We start from the raw sequence: 15,456 nt of genomic DNA, 5'->3' as shown, positions 1-15,456 counted from the left end.
TGACCTTGAGTCACACCATCCGGATATACATATAGTGAACTCAGGTGATTCCTTGAAGTGCGAAGGAACACCTGTTTATCACGTGTATCAGTTCACGTGACGCTTGGGCTTAACAGAAATTATCTTATTGTTTTCATTATTACTTGTCTTTACTAGTCATACTGCTGTCTTACTTTACATCATACCACTATATAGGATTACCAGTATATAAGTAGCTACAGTATGTAGATTTAAATATTATATGTCATATCTCCCTCTTTCTCACAATTCCACTCTCTGTTTTACTCCTAACATTCATCAAGTATCTACAGAAGTGATGATCCATCTAGTGTTAGTAAGGAAGAGACTAAGATAATGTTAAGTATTTTGCTAGCAGTATAAATCAATAGGGCAATGACAAATGTAGTTTATAAAATGGTAGTATAAAAGTTAACAAAGTGGTATGGATATCACTTACATGTGGACTTTAAGTGATGTATTTTTAGGACATCCATGTGATGAGCAAAGGTACATCTTTCTGGCATGAGAAATTTTCAACGGTTCCATAATGGCTGTAGTATGATAATGCTTGACCATGCAGGAGAAGCCGCAAGTGGACCCTACTTCCGGGTTTGATGCGATAATTTTCCCTGCATATAATTTTAGAAGACCTCTATTGTAAGCGTTCCATCTTTCGTTGATGGACTATCCTTTTCTGATGCCGTTGCTAGCGCCTGCTTCTCCGGTTGGTGACACCGTATAACATTCCACGTGATACGATGCTCGTAGTCAGTGCATTTGCATAGTCAGGATAACCTGGACTGTTACGATCGACCACCATGGGAAGATCTAGGAGCTATATAATGAATAAATTTCGCTTTGCGGCCTTGAACGTGTCAATCTTGTTCAATTATAGATGGTTGCCAAGATTCGGGCCGAACATCCGAAATCCCGGAGCAGAACCCTAACCCAACGCTGTTGCTTTATCTCCAACCATCAGCATGACTGAGATCATGGAGGATGATGTCGACGACGTGCAGCCGTCACACATACCGCCACCAACGAACTCAAACACAACTTTTTGTACTTGTGCAGTGGCCCCGCTGCCTCCTTATGCCAGCAGAGACATTGAGCTTGCAGAGACTCATGCGAATGAGAGTGGAGGTCTTTTGTATTCCGGTAGCTACTGCTCTTTCGTTTGATGGTGCTGGCTTATCTTTCTCTTTTTTACAGCCAACGCAAATGCAGTAGCCCTTTCTAATCCACCTACCTTGTGATTAATTATTCATTGTCGATACTTCAATAACTAATAGCTCGCTTAGGACCTATGCCTCGAAACTGTCTTCCAAGTACGTGTCCCCACCGCTCTATTTTATAAAATCTGATTGATATTTGAAGGAGAGGGCTTCGAGCCATAGTAATCTTCATAATCTGCATGTTCCTACTCGTTCTTCACCTCCGCGCCGAATCCGCGAAGAAGAAGAGACATCAGCTCATACACGATGGTCTCGCATGGGCTGACATAACTCCGTCAAAACGATGTCTCCGCTATGGCACCCGCGAGTACTCTGCTCAGCTGATGGGCGTACCTAGAGGCGAACATGGCTTGCGTTGGTGCAAGGAGAAGGAGATTACCATTCACGGCATCGATTTTGAAAAGCCAGGGTATTGCACTGTCGACAGGGATTATTCGGTGAGTCAAGCATTGTATCCAGAAATCGTGTTGTCTGATCTTCCTTTAGGTGCCCACGAAACGCCGATTTTACGGACATTGGACGGTCGAGTCCAATGAGCCAAGCTGTAAGACGCTGTGGGAGAATTTCCAGGATAAGGTGTGATCTGCTTTCGATTCATTGATAATCGGCGATTTGACAGGTTCTGCAGGGATGTGTTGCGAAGGGTTCGATGCGCCGTGTATGTCCATCTGTGTTGATGTATCAACTAGGCTAATGTCGCTGCAGCGTATCGAAGCTCATATGGGGAATCACCAGCCACCATGGGATAATTGGCGAGAGATGTGTTCTACTACCCCCGCGGACTATGATGGGCATCATTTCGATCAGCCAGATAGCTGTGACCACAGGGTAAGAGGCATTGGTACTCTATGGCTCGCGTGAGATTGCTTAAGTTCGCCATCTAGGGTGTTTTCGGTGGCGTATGGGGTGTTTGGTTCATCAATGATGAGAGCTGCTGATCTGAACTATACTGTCAACTTCGTGTTTTTAGATCACCTACCATTTCTCTTCGTACATTTTACACTTCAGTCTCTTCGAGCGATGTGTCGACTCATATGAGGGACCCCATATCAACTCAGCCTATGTGTGAGGATTAGCTGACAGACCATATGACAGGACACCTCGAGAGGGAAGATATCAATCAAAGATGCCACTGGTATGACGCACGCATTCAAAATCATCACCCTCCATGCTTGCCCAATACCCGACGGCTATATTCACTACTAGGCAGCAACGGAGATGATGCCATCCCGGAACGTATGCGAGGCAATTTCATGAAGCATTGCGTAGTCGGGTGGAAACGTCGGGATGGAAGGTTTGAGAAAATATCAGTGTTCAGTATGGCAGATGACAGAGAACGGGTGAGGTTTTCGGGACTCAAAGTCAGGCAAAGAAATGTTAAAACGGGTCTTTGTTGATTTAATCAGGTTTAACGCTTGCTCTTGCTTGATTCTAATTGTGACGAAGAACAGTGCTGGGCCACTGCTTAGACTCACCAAATGATGGGGTAGTTTTAATATTCTTCTTTATCTGCCCCTATACCGTTCTCTCACTGTTGTAGTATTAAAGATTTTCTGTGCCGTTTCTTTTCCATCAAATTTATTTTCGCTTGGTTGGAGTAGTACACACATTCATGCATTGTTGCGCTACTACGCGACAGAGGCGAGAGGGAATCAAGTACGTAAAAGACAAAATTTTTCATGGCGGAGATTTCACTCGGATATGATGCCTAAGGCCTGAGGCCTTGAGGCGCTAACCCCCCTGCACAGCCACATTCTTCTTCTTCTCTCGACTACATTGATCGCCGATGCCCTCCATACACAATCTGTGTCTGTAGAAAAGGGTAGAATTATGGAGGGCAATTGATGTTGATATTGATACTATTTCTGCAATACTCTGGGATGCCGGGACAATAGCGGGATTAGGTGAGTATTGTATCTACCAGGAATGAGTGCAATCGCTAACTGGAGACATTATCAAGGCAGGGGTGACCTTTACCTGATCTTTGGGTCGTCAATTATTCCTGTAAATTCTGTAGTTAACTTTAAAAGTGTCAGTACAGCTTTCAGCATACAGTTGGCTTATGACGTGATTCCCGGTCTGTTCATGAACCAATGATTTCCCTTGCCATCAAACATTTCCTCTTATTTCCATATGTTTCTCTCACATTTTCATCTCGTCTTCCCAGTTTTGGACTCAGGCCTGCTCAGACCGCGATATGAAACTGCCCGCAAACATTGCCTACCGACGAAAAATTACTTTTCCTGTTATGAAAGGTCGGCATAAGGCGTATGTCTATCGGATCTCATTTCGCTTCAGCTTTGACTGACTTCAGTTTCGACATTCCTTCCTGCTCTTCGACCCCATTGGATTCCATCATTCGCAGCCTTCCTAGTTCATAAACCAGTTTTCTAGACCTCCTTCACTACAGGTGTCAACTGGAGAGAGTTGGTTTGCAGGTGATGGGGGAAGCACTGCAGAAAGAGCAGTTACATTGTGGGTACTGGCGAGTTATTGAACATTTCTGGAATTTTGACCCCACTAATTCATTCTTTTTGATGCATCCAGAAGACGATCTGAACGTGGACCAGAATCTTCTTGTCAACCATCAAGATTTCTTTGTTCTGGCAGGCCAATTCTCAAGTTGATGATCCCACCGGTCTTCCTTGCATTTATCAGCCAGGTCTATACCCTTCAGTCACACTACCAGTCGACATCCTATATTCTATGAGGAAGATATCAATCACATCCAAGAAGATGACCCAAATTCCAGTTCAAACAACCAACTTCCATGTGCTGAAACCCATACCAGCTATTGAGATACTACCCACAGATCAAGGACCACTGTTTGGAGAGTGATGGGGCCCTACTTGCTTTGGGCTTACAGCAGTCATTGTTGTGCTACGTTGATGTGCACATGTGGAGCTTGATGGTCAGAAGCAAGGGCATGGGAGATGACTCAGAATTCATGGGTATTTACTATTCAAATTGCTGATGATTCAGTGACACATGATTTGACCTGGAGGTTGAAAGGAAAAGTTTGTATGGGATGTAGGAGATTTTGTGCCACTAGACTCTGCTCATTGGCTTGGTTACATGGTCTTGTATCACTCCCATTGTCCATTGCATTGTACCTTACAAGTATGATTATGCCACCTATGTAGTGTAGTATATGAGTAGCTACAGCTCATTGCACGGGGGACATCTCCCTCTTTTTTGCCATCCCACTCCCTGTTCTACAGCCAACAATGACTGATTACCTACATGAGTTTCATAACACTCTGCTGGCATGGTTTCTCACTCTTTTCAGTGCTACTTTGTGAGTAGCTGGCTGTTTTATATATGGAGCAGTATTTGATGAATGATCGATCACCGTAGAGGAAATAATACCATCTCGTTCAAGGGAACCGAATCGGCGACGACGCAGGAGTCGTCGACTTGTAACCCTACGTGTATGTTGTTTTTGGTAATATTGTATTTTGGATTCTGATGAGAGCTATTTAGTCATGACTGGGAGATATGCGTAGATCCAGGCTGATGCGAATAGGTATGATAGTGATAATACGTGCGCTTTTTGGAGGGCGTTTGCTAGTCGGGGGCTGGGGGTAAACGCCGCCAATCACAGTGATGATGATGCGGTTCCGTTGGGATGTTGATATTAATGGGAGAAGAAATCTTTTGTTATTAAAATGATAATTCCATAAAGCAATCTACTTAAATTTACTCTGACGAACCATGATTACGGACTCCATCCAGTAAGGTTAGGGTTTGAATCCGATCACGGATTTTTTCATTCTGATCCGTACCATCCTCAACTCTTTTTGTTCTCGTCCGGAATTGGATACTATACTCAGTGCTAGAGAATTTTTTTTACTGTTTTATCTTCCATGGAAAGAGTGGATTTTGATTCTTGTTCCAAGCTTGTACAATGTCTGTACCAGCGCTTCAAATAATAACGTGCTTTTGAGAGATAGATCGTCGACTCATTATTGTTGGACGCCGGCTAAATTGGGTGATTCTTTGCAAAGAGACGAAACTGGCAATATATATTATCTTTTACATCGATTCATCGAGTTTGGGGAAACGAATCTTGAGCGCTTGCGGCGCTCCTTGAGCTTGAACCTACCGTTAGACCAGTCTGTATAGGATCAGAGCGGAAAGTAGTCACCGTTGACTCTCTGTAGACTGTGAGTAGTTGCGATCTAAATCAATGCGGGACATCTCTGGAGGAATGTTCTGATGGTTTCCTCTGATATTTTATGAAATAGGAACGGAGCTCAAGGTCCTTGCAGTGAAAGTTTTTTTTTAGTCATTTCCTTGGCGTTTCATGTGCACTGATATTAGGAGTTGACCGTCTGTTCGGATGGCCTGAACGTTGCTTCCTCTTATCTCGGCGTCGCTATTAGGGGAACGATACGAACATGGTCTTTCTATGGCCGAGTCTTAAATACGGTAACTGCACCAAAAAATTCCCTGAAGTCGGTAGAATATACCCGTAATTGGTCAGCATTCTATTCAGCCCGATGGGACCACGAGGAGGGGTAAATATCCTTGCAATCCTGTAGCACAACCAAAACTGGACACTGAGTTGCCGCGTTAGGATCGAGACAATGTTGATCTGTTTTTGGTATTCAATTCACACTACTACAATGCCATTTCCGATTTCTACTCCCCCTATTACAATATTCAAGCTGCGATATTCACGTATCAGAAAACGTTTGTTGATTTGTGAATGTTCTTGCATGTGTTTAGCTGTGTACGGAGATAGAGTCTTTCGTCCGCGGAGATACTGTACTATTTCTATGGATTCGGTGGTGTGACCTGTGACCTGACGGACGAATTTTTGGATTCGTCAGTCGCCGGTCTCGAGGGCCGCCGAAAATCCTCGGCATGTCTCTTTTTAGGTATGCGTAGGCAGGTTGACGGTGCTGTGACCCGTGACGCGGACGAAAATTTGTCACCATCAAGGGCCCTCGGATGCGCGGCCGACGTAAGGATCGAAATGATAGAGTAATCATCTCTGCGCCCGTGTTTCATTACGGCCTCGAGGCACTGCTTTCGCGCATGCTGGAGTCGCCTCTTGTGCCTTTGAACCGACTTCGCCGTACCAGGTCTTCATTTCCTAGGGTCCTATGGAGCCGATAGGGCCTTTACTCTTTCCTTGGAGCCAGGACATTATATTTCTATCTTGCGAGTCTTGCAAGGATTTTGGATTTGTCAACACCTGTCCGGCTCGGTAGAAAGCTGATTTTAACCTGACGCAAACCTGACGACGGGTAGGATCATTGATAATCCGGTTACGGCTTTACTCCTTTTAGTTGGTGCCAGTATGCCTCGACCTTCTGCCTAGGATGAAAGTTGTCTGTTAACCTCCCGCGACGGTGCAACTTTTTCTTATTAAATATGATACGCGCTTGAGTGCATATCTAAAAGAAACCCGACTTTCGGCTTTGGGCGGCTTCTGTGCCGTTAACGCCCAAAATAATTTCATACATCGAACGGCCAACACATGGAACAGAACAAAAACCGCGGAACTGTCATAGGCCTCGGACATGTTGTATGTCCCTGTTCGTCAATGAACGAGTCCTTTTCCTCTTACCCTTTGCTGGGATTCACTCTTATACCGCCGTAGGACGACTCTAATTCCCATTTCTTGCTCATCTGCACAGTCATCGTTACTCTTGCCATGTCGTGGACACCTAAACGTTCTCTTTCTGAAAGTAAGCTGGCGCTCGTCATGTGGTTATCTCTCTCTCACGATATCTTCTCCCAAAATCCTCGCAGCCGAGGACATACTCTGCGCTCCCGGATGTCTTCACGAAGTAGAGACTCGCTTAGTCGACGGCAAACTCCTCAAGGTCTACAAGAACTTGGCCCCAACGCTCCGCGACTTCTGGGTGTCGGCCGTGGACAAAAATGGCGACAAAACGTACATCGCATTTGAGAGCGAGCGCTATACTTACCGCCAGGTTTTTGACCGCTCGGTGCGTACAGCGGGCATCTTCTACACTGTTTACGGTATTAGGAAAGGTAGTCTCTTTGTGCTCTATGTCCAGCTCTTCTTTTTCATTGTCGCGCTCCTTGTTAGGTGACCGAGTTGCCTTGTGCTCTAGAAATGTAGCCGAGTATTTAGTCATTTTTTGGGCCGTCCGTAAGTTGTTCTCAATGACCCTTGACTACGATCACTTATTCTTCTTTGATAGACCTCCTTGGCGCCGTTCCAGTTCTTGTCAATGCGTAAGCCATCTTGTCAGTTTATATTGTGTCTACGACTGCTAATCAGTCGCCCACTCAGATGGCTCCCTCTCGAGCCGCTGACCTTTTGTCTCGTACATACCCAGCCCCGATTACTCATAGTTGACGCTGAACGTTCCATTGTTCTTGCGCCTGCCATTGACAAAACATGTGCCGAAGCTGGAATCGTCGCTGTCTTGGTTTTGCATCCAAAAGATTTCCCTCAAGGGATGGAGAGCTATCACGATGCCGTCGACAAATACCTAGGTGCCTACAGGGATATTTTCGAAAATTATCCTACTATCAGCCCCGAGGACAACGCTGCCATAATGTTCACTTCCGGTAAATATGTCAACCTCCTAATTTTTATATTCGTTCACCGACCATACTGCCCTAGGTACGACCGGCTTACCGAAGGGCGTATTAAGCACTCAGCGCCAGTTTCTCACAAATACTCTCAACGTACGCGGCTGTTCTTCGTTGCAGTCATCGCTCACATAACACGCAGACTATCGTTGGTGGAAGGCGAGCGCTCCTCAGACGAGGAGGAAATCTCCCGGACCCTGCGGCCCCGGTTCAAGGACCCCAAAAGGGCGCCCTCATCGCCGTACCGCTCTTTCACGTTACCGGAACTACTAGCTATAGCGTACGCCCTTCTGCTTTATGCTGGATGATTCATGCTCACTCACTTGTTTAGATGTTGGCAACCATGTCCGGGATGAAGATTATCCTCATGACCAAGTGGATTCCAGAAGAAGGTTCGTACGATTACAGGTCTGCCGCGTCGAATTCTTACTGAAATATTTCTGTTTAGCTTCTCGGTATGCTTGTCGTTGGGTTTATTGGGTAATGGAATTTATATTGGATAACTAGACTGATAAGAGAAGAAAATGTCAGCGTCGCTGGAGGGTATGATATTATTCATCGTCATATCATCGATGTCTGATGTCTCCGCATCCAGTGTCCCAGCTATGGTCTCCGACCTCATGGACAGCTCTCTTGCCGGGTACCCCCTCGATGGCCTATTCTTCGGTGGATCGCCAGCTCCCGAAGTTCTCTCCTCTAGAGCGAGAGAAGTCTTCCCGACTGCAGAATTGTGCGTCACCTGGAAACACGATGATACCGTGGCCCGGAGGTTCTGATCATGCATTCCTTAGGAGCCAAGGCTACGGGTTGACAGAAACCAATTCCATATCGGTCGCAGTAAGTTTTGCTTTTGGTTGTATTGAACAGAAAAAAAAACAATTCCTGACCGATCTGGAGATCGCGGGAGAGGATTATGTGACTCGGCCAGGTAGCACGTAGGTGTTATTTATGTTTAGTTCTCCTTCAGATGCTGATGCGGCTCGGCTAGCGGGCTACCTTCGCCTGTAAATGAGGTCGCTATCGTCGAGGATGGGGTTCGACTTCCCAGAGGCCAGATCGGCGAAGTTTGGCTGTACGTTTTTTCTTTCCTGATATCGATCCGTCTTTTTTGGCACTCCTTCACAACTTCAATTCATTCTAGACGCGGACCCAATGTCATGAAAGGATACTGGCGTGATCCAGGTTGGTTCACAGCCACTCTTAAATGCTTACACTTACCTGATTCTATTCTGTTTCTGTAGTTGCCACAAAGAGCGTGCTTACAACCGATGGATGGCTCAAGTCGGGTGATTTGGGAGTGCAAGACCAAGATGGATTTCTCTATATCAAAGATCGAAGTAGGTCACTTTGCAAAGTCCCATTTTTTTTTTCCTTTGACTTAAACAATGCACCAGTCAAAGATATCATCATCCGCGGGGGTGAAAGTATCGTATGTTCCGGTCTGGCTTGTTCCGTCTGTCTCCGTGAGCTTACTCTCCGTGCCTCATGTTGATAGTCATCGATCTCCATCGAAAATGCGCTGTACAATGATTCGCGACTGGCTGAAGTAGCGGCCGTGGGTCTTCCGGACCCCCGTCTGGGTGAACTCGTCGCAGCCGTCGTTTCGGTAAAGCATGCCTTCAAGGGAAAGGTGACGGAGGAGTCTGTGTTGGCACTTGCGCGCAAGAGGTTGGTTTTATTCCCTCTTTGTTCTTGGGTAAAAATTATTTTTTCGTATTTCTAGCCTGCCGAGATATGCCATTCCTGTGATGATCCTTGTTCAGGAGACCCCATTCGGTGCGTGCCAGAACACTCTGTTGTCTGAACTGGATCTTCATGGGGGTTTGTGTGCTATAGAGCTGACGCCATCTGGAAAGATCGTGAAAGGCAGTCTGCGCACGCTGGCTCAGGGGGAATGGAAGAAGCGGAATGGCGTGGCCTCGGGAGTGCAGAGCCGTTTGTAGGATCTTTGAGTGTTGGGTCTATGGTTTGTTGGGCCGTGAATTTGAGATTTATATGCACTCGTATCTTCATATGGAATTATCTTTGTTTCTGCTTCAGGAGAAATATGATTAACTAACTATTCACGTTTATGCGAACGAAATAATACGCTATTCTGGTATAAGGGTACAAGTTCTCTTCAACTGATGTGCGGAAGGTAGTGTCAGAAGATGCCGGCGCCCCGGAGGCCTGGCTATTCTTCGATTTTGTTCCAATATTTAATGTTTAAGACATTGTTGCCCATTGCAATATGTTCCAATGTGTTTCTATTCCAACACCACAATAAATATACTTTATGCTAATGATACCTGATGGCCCCTTGCATTGCAACAAGCATATAGCTCTGAATTGGAATAAAAAACTAAATGCAGCTGTCATGTTGGAACACAAGTCCTTATTGCAATAGCCTGTTCTATTGCTATATTCCAACACCTTGCAATGTAGACCTGGTTCGCCATCTTCTCATCCAATACTAGAACCTGTTCCAACACAATCCTGTAAGCATGTTGCAACACACCTGTTGCATGGTCATTCCAACACCATGCTGTTCAAATAATCCTGGCCTATTACCAAATACTTATCCCTTGAAACAGTCCACTTGCTCAATGTATCCAATGTATCTTGATGTCTATCTACACATAGTCAGTCAGAAGCCTGGGAAACTGTGATAGTCTGCAGTGCCAGTTACAGGTCCTCAGTCACTGAATAATGTAGAGATGCTTCACCTTATTCTGTATTGCAGGATGAAGCCTCTCTTTCACAGATTGGCAGGGCATAGTGGTAGGTTGGAGAAAACACCTTCAGAATAGTGGCAGTCACTCATAAAGTGTCACATGATATGAATCTGACCATAATCTGTGGTTGATGTGCTGCTACATATTTGGTTAGTTCTTTTTTGGTTGTGGGCCATCCTTCTCTACATGCAATGAAAGCTTTTTTGGCAGTTTTCCACATGTCCTGAAATACATGTCCCTTCTGTGCTGCATATGCTGCATAGCCACCAGTGACTTCCTGACCAATGGGCTCTTGTAATTGATATTCTTTTGCTGGTTTGTCCTTCAGATCCAGTCCATGCTAGGACTGATGTGGTGATTTTGCCTCTTGCTTTGCATTTCAGACTTGCTCCATTCTCTGGCATGCAGAGATCTACTGATGAAATTCTTGTTCAAGAATCTCAACTTCCTCATTCAGAACCACTGAAATTATAGAGCTACAAACACTGTCTGTTAATGTCAAGTAACATTTTATAGATTTTGAGCATGTACCATCAAGCAAAAATTCATATTTTTTCACATCAATCATTTCTCTTAACCATCCATATGTCCAAATCCAGCTATCTGTTACTGCACCATCATCTAATCCTCATGTGCCAGCAACATTCTTAGAATATATATCTTCCTTCTTCATCAGTGGAAAGTCAGTTAGTTCCTCCACTCCTTTCAGCCAAAGCAGAGTTATTCATGCTTGATGATATGAAGTATGCTTGTTTTTTTTTTTTTGCTACTGTATTGATATACTTCATTGAGTGGAGATTCATAGTTACACTATGTGAATGTTTTCTCTATGAATCATTTAATGCCATTCTGTGGATGATTCCTATGTACAGTATTGCAATCATATTATTTCTTTATTCTTCATGCAGTTTGTATTCTGTAATTGCAAGATCCTTGAGTCTATAAGTTTGATGGTCAAGTATGTCAAAATCTGAGGAAAGAAGAAAAATGTCATCTTCAGCATTTTTGGCCAGATCATATTCTGTGCTCTCTAGCAGAGGTAATACCTTGATCTACCACTTACAGAACTTGATATTACTGGTGAGAGCCTTTCTCATTTTGTTGATATCATGTGCTGGAGTCTCATTCTTCATGATAATGGATTTTAGCTTGTATCTGTAATACCAGTTAAAACTCTACTAAAACTATACCCAAAATCACTCACTGTCAAACCTGCAGTTTAATCTCATTGTTGATAATACACAGTTGATCAGCATTTTTTTTGTGCTCCTCTTTTGCTAGCTCACCCAATGCATGAACATCCTGATGCTTGGTTAGACTAAAAAGAATATCATTTTGCATATACACTGCAATGAGTCAATGCTTACCATTGTCACAGAAATACAAATAAGCTTACATTTTTGCAATGTCATATGATAAGGACTGCTCCACTCTTTGTCCTTTTCTGATGCCATACAAGACACACATTCTTTATATCACTTTTTCTAGCAAGTTGTCAATTTGTTGCTGTGTACTATGCTCAGTTCCAGAAGAAACTCTGCTATTTTATAAACCTTCTCTGATGCCTTGTTCAGATGTTCACTCAAGTAGTCACCTAAGCCTTTATTACAGACATAATATGTAGCAATATAAACCCAAATATTCAGACAACTGGGTAAAAGATATAAGAATGACTCAGAGTATTGGTCATGAGCAAAAAACCAGGCAGTCTGGAACAGGTGCTGTGTATGGTGTAATTGTCCTCAGATGATAAGGAAGACAGAGAGACATGTGGGTAGACTGGCTAGCCAAGTTAGCTGATTTCAAGCCACTTGGAAATAGTGGGCCTGGTCCTGAGTCAGAGCAGAACACATATGCAAAACTGTGCATGAGAAGGAATGACTATTACAGGGCTTTGAGTAGGAGTTCTGTATGCTAACAATACTATATTAGATTGTATTAAAGTGTGCTATTGTAGAATATTTAAATAATATAGTGTGAAAGTAGTATACAAGTTTTGGACCTCTATTTTTACAGTGTAAAGATATGATGTCCTTGCACTCCAGCCTCTGAGATTTGTTTGTGACTTTAGATGAGAGAATAGACCTTATATTGATATCATTCTGAGTGATTTGAGTGCCACACAAGATATCAAAAGCTAACATGAGACTCAAGTCTGATTTAATAAATAGTTTTGACTTGCACTCTAGCCTGAGAATAAGAGAGAAGTGTTTTGAGGACACTTTTGAGTTTTTGTCATACTTGTGATATAAGGCACTACAGGTGGTAAAAGTTCAAATCTTTTAGCTTGATTAGTGCTCACTTTGTTGGTTATTTCTATAGATTGGCAGAGGTTTAAACACTTTGGATATGTGGATAGTGTTTGGCTGTATTTTATATTTCTCCAGATTGCATAAGTTCAAATCCTGTAGGCCTATGATCAGTTTAGAAGCTTGGGCATATAGATTCAAATCTTGTGGCTCTTGTAGACATATTTGTGAAGTGTTTCTGCTTAGAGTGTGAAGTTTTAAGTTATAGATTGTGTGTATTAAGGTCTCCAAGTTTGGTCTGAGCATTGCTTAGAACTTATTGAGAATTTTGCTGAAGTGTTTGAAGTAGTATGTTGTGTTACAATACTTTTGCCTTGAGGCCCAGTGACATCTGTCACTTCTCTTGTTACACAAAAGCTTTGAGACTTAGAGAGATCTTAACTGTATATGTGCACTATTGCTACTTGTATCCAGTGGATGGTTAAGGATACAATTGCATTAGCTCTGGCTACTCCTATTACATTAGAATCCTCCAACAAGCTTAGAGTATTATGTGTGTGTGTTGGTCTGATGTGGTCAGTGTATAGTTCTATGCTGTGTCAGTTTTCTGGCTTATGCATATAACCACCTCTTCAGTGGTGACCCCTTCTCTGAACCTATTAGGCCTATTGAGAGAAGATAGTGCCTCAATGCTCACTGATCTAGTTGTAAATATTAGCTAGTGAAACTGATTCAATAGATATAGCATATTTATGCAACATTCTACTGTGAAGAATCCTTCTGATGTAGATACACTGCAAGTGTTACGATTTCCTATTCTTTCCCATGATTTAACCCCTATTTATGTCTAGCCAAGGTGCTAGAATGAGTGCTTAAGACCATGGGATATGGCTTAGTCATCACAACTAGCCAAGTCTGTCATTGTCTTTCAATGCAACAGCATTGCTCAGTGACACACAACCAGCCTTTTATGAACAGTAACAATGCTCCAGGACAATGAGCATAGTAGCAGAGGAATATACAATAAGTAGATAGTATTATTAGCAGACCCTATACAGTATTTAAGACTGCTTGCTCTTGCTGGTAATCCCCAGCTTCGAGCTAAAGTTTATTCATCCTCATTCTACTCTTGAGCTAAATCACACAAAGCCTTGAAGCTCAGGGATTCAATAATAGTACATAAAGTGAACTCTAATGGAAGGCTCGAGCACAAAGCCATGTTAGTTTATCATGTGCTAGTTGATCACATGCAGCTTGAGCTTAACAGCAAGCCTTCTCATATTGCACATGCAGGAGATCATCTTGGACTCAGAGGATTTTGATCTGCATCATTTCTTGTTTTATGTCATCACACTGCACACTTATACCTAAGCAAAGCTTATAATTATGCTGTCTATTGGTTAGAAGAGGCTGAACATACATTTGGCTGCCAGAGTTTTCATCTGTAGATTCTCCTTCACTATATCAAGTGTTATCTGTTAGCTAATGACAATATTGATCTTCTCTTTGACTGAACAGGCCAGTTTGTCTTCCTGAACAATATTAACAAGCTGAATTTCTTTGGCAGGAGAAAGTTGCAGCAATTTGCAAATAACATACCCATAGCTACACTGATGATGATGTTAACATTATTAAATGACTTAAGTATTTCACTACTCTCTGAGATGTACTGGCACCCTGTCATGATTTTCACACTTTACTCCTAAAATTGCAACCTGCCAATGCTTACCTAAGTATGACTATAGCATAGCCCTGACCATAGGAAAGCATGGATGACAGCACTATGACAATACAACAAGCTGTGTCTTACTCAGCACCACACAATAAATGATTAGCAATGGCACAATAGCAGATATTACTTCATGCCCTTTTTATAGCAATCACTATGGCATATAATACCCTCACCATAGTAATAGCATAGTGGAATGACAATGATGCCCAACCAGATAAGCACAGTTCTTGTCATTCAAACAATGAGATAGGACCATGGAGATGAGATAATAGTCACCTGTGGAGCAAAGGGTTTTCAGATAAGTATTTAAGGACAGTATCTTACAGTGATATACTCCAGTCTTGAGCTAAAGTTTAATACACCTACTAAACTCTTTGACTATCTGATGTAAATACCACTGCCACTGTTATGATTTTTCACATTTTCTTATCTTTCCACAGGTTGACCCCTATTTATGCTTAGTCAGGGCATCTAGACCAGCACTTAAGACCATGGGATTGGCTTAGTCATCACAAGAAGCCCAATCAACCATTGTCTTTTGATGCAACAGCATTGCTCAACAATGCACCATGATACAATTGTAGATAGTAGTGATGCTCAAAAGCAATGAGCATAATTACCAGCACAGACCTAATAAGTAGCAGTATTTATAGTAGCACCACAACCTGTATATAAGAAGGATAGCTCTTGCTGGAATAACCCCAGCTTCAAGCTAAAGTTTATTCATATATTATTCTATTCTCAAGCCAATCTCCAAGGCCTTGTCACATCACAATCCATATTCACATCAAGTGAACTCTGATGTTCCACTTGAAGTGCAAAGTGACATCAGTTTATCACATATTTTGGATCATGTGCAGCTTGAGTCTAACAGCCACTATGGCAGATATTCTATCAGCCTTGCTGCTTCATTCCTCTTCCTCACATCCTCATTGCTTATCTCATCA

The 15,456-nt window shown here is 43.0% G+C and overlaps 3 protein-coding genes across 3 annotated transcripts; all 3 read left to right on the top strand.

Annotated features, from left to right (window-relative positions):
- Positions 1-974: 974 nt before the first annotated feature.
- Positions 975-2,096, top strand: BT62DRAFT_938678 (uncharacterized protein; the record flags this gene model as incomplete). The annotated part of the gene is made up of 7 exons (XM_043187585.1): positions 975-1,158; positions 1,213-1,252; positions 1,302-1,328; positions 1,378-1,672; positions 1,722-1,811; positions 1,864-1,893; positions 1,941-2,096. Exons 1-7 carry the CDS (start codon positions 993-995, stop codon positions 2,094-2,096), a joined length of 804 nt encoding a protein of 267 aa, XP_043033237.1. The 5' UTR covers positions 975-992.
- A 3,641-nt stretch (positions 2,097-5,737) lies between these two features.
- On the top strand, positions 5,738-6,518 carry BT62DRAFT_1081381 (uncharacterized protein; the record flags this gene model as incomplete). The annotated part of the gene is made up of 4 exons (XM_043179663.1): positions 5,738-5,755; positions 5,815-5,930; positions 5,985-6,204; positions 6,264-6,518. 4 exons carry the CDS (start codon positions 5,738-5,740, stop codon positions 6,357-6,359), a joined length of 450 nt encoding a protein of 149 aa, XP_043033236.1. The 3' UTR covers positions 6,360-6,518.
- A 230-nt stretch (positions 6,519-6,748) lies between these two features.
- BT62DRAFT_957763 (acetyl-CoA synthetase-like protein) lies at positions 6,749-9,881 on the top strand. The gene is made up of 19 exons (XM_043188427.1): positions 6,749-6,934; positions 6,999-7,244; positions 7,303-7,365; positions 7,418-7,451; positions 7,510-7,790; positions 7,846-7,910; positions 7,957-8,094; positions 8,146-8,210; positions 8,319-8,357; positions 8,410-8,544; positions 8,606-8,651; positions 8,712-8,749; positions 8,803-8,886; positions 8,956-8,996; positions 9,056-9,151; positions 9,209-9,243; positions 9,310-9,482; positions 9,538-9,590; positions 9,651-9,881. The coding sequence occupies exons 1-19, from the start codon at positions 6,901-6,903 to the stop codon at positions 9,755-9,757; spliced, it is 1,773 nt and encodes a 590-aa protein (XP_043033235.1). The 5' UTR covers positions 6,749-6,900; the 3' UTR covers positions 9,758-9,881.
- Positions 9,882-15,456: the final 5,575 nt, after the last annotated feature.

Source organism: Guyanagaster necrorhizus, assembly GCF_019112545.1.
Source record: "Guyanagaster necrorhizus MCA 3950 unplaced genomic scaffold BT62scaffold_63, whole genome shotgun sequence".
In the NCBI taxonomy this organism is placed as follows: Eukaryota; Fungi; Basidiomycota; class Agaricomycetes; order Agaricales; family Physalacriaceae; genus Guyanagaster; species Guyanagaster necrorhizus.
The sequence above is the reverse complement of the archived record's forward strand: the minus strand, read 5'-3'. Positions and strand labels throughout refer to the sequence as shown.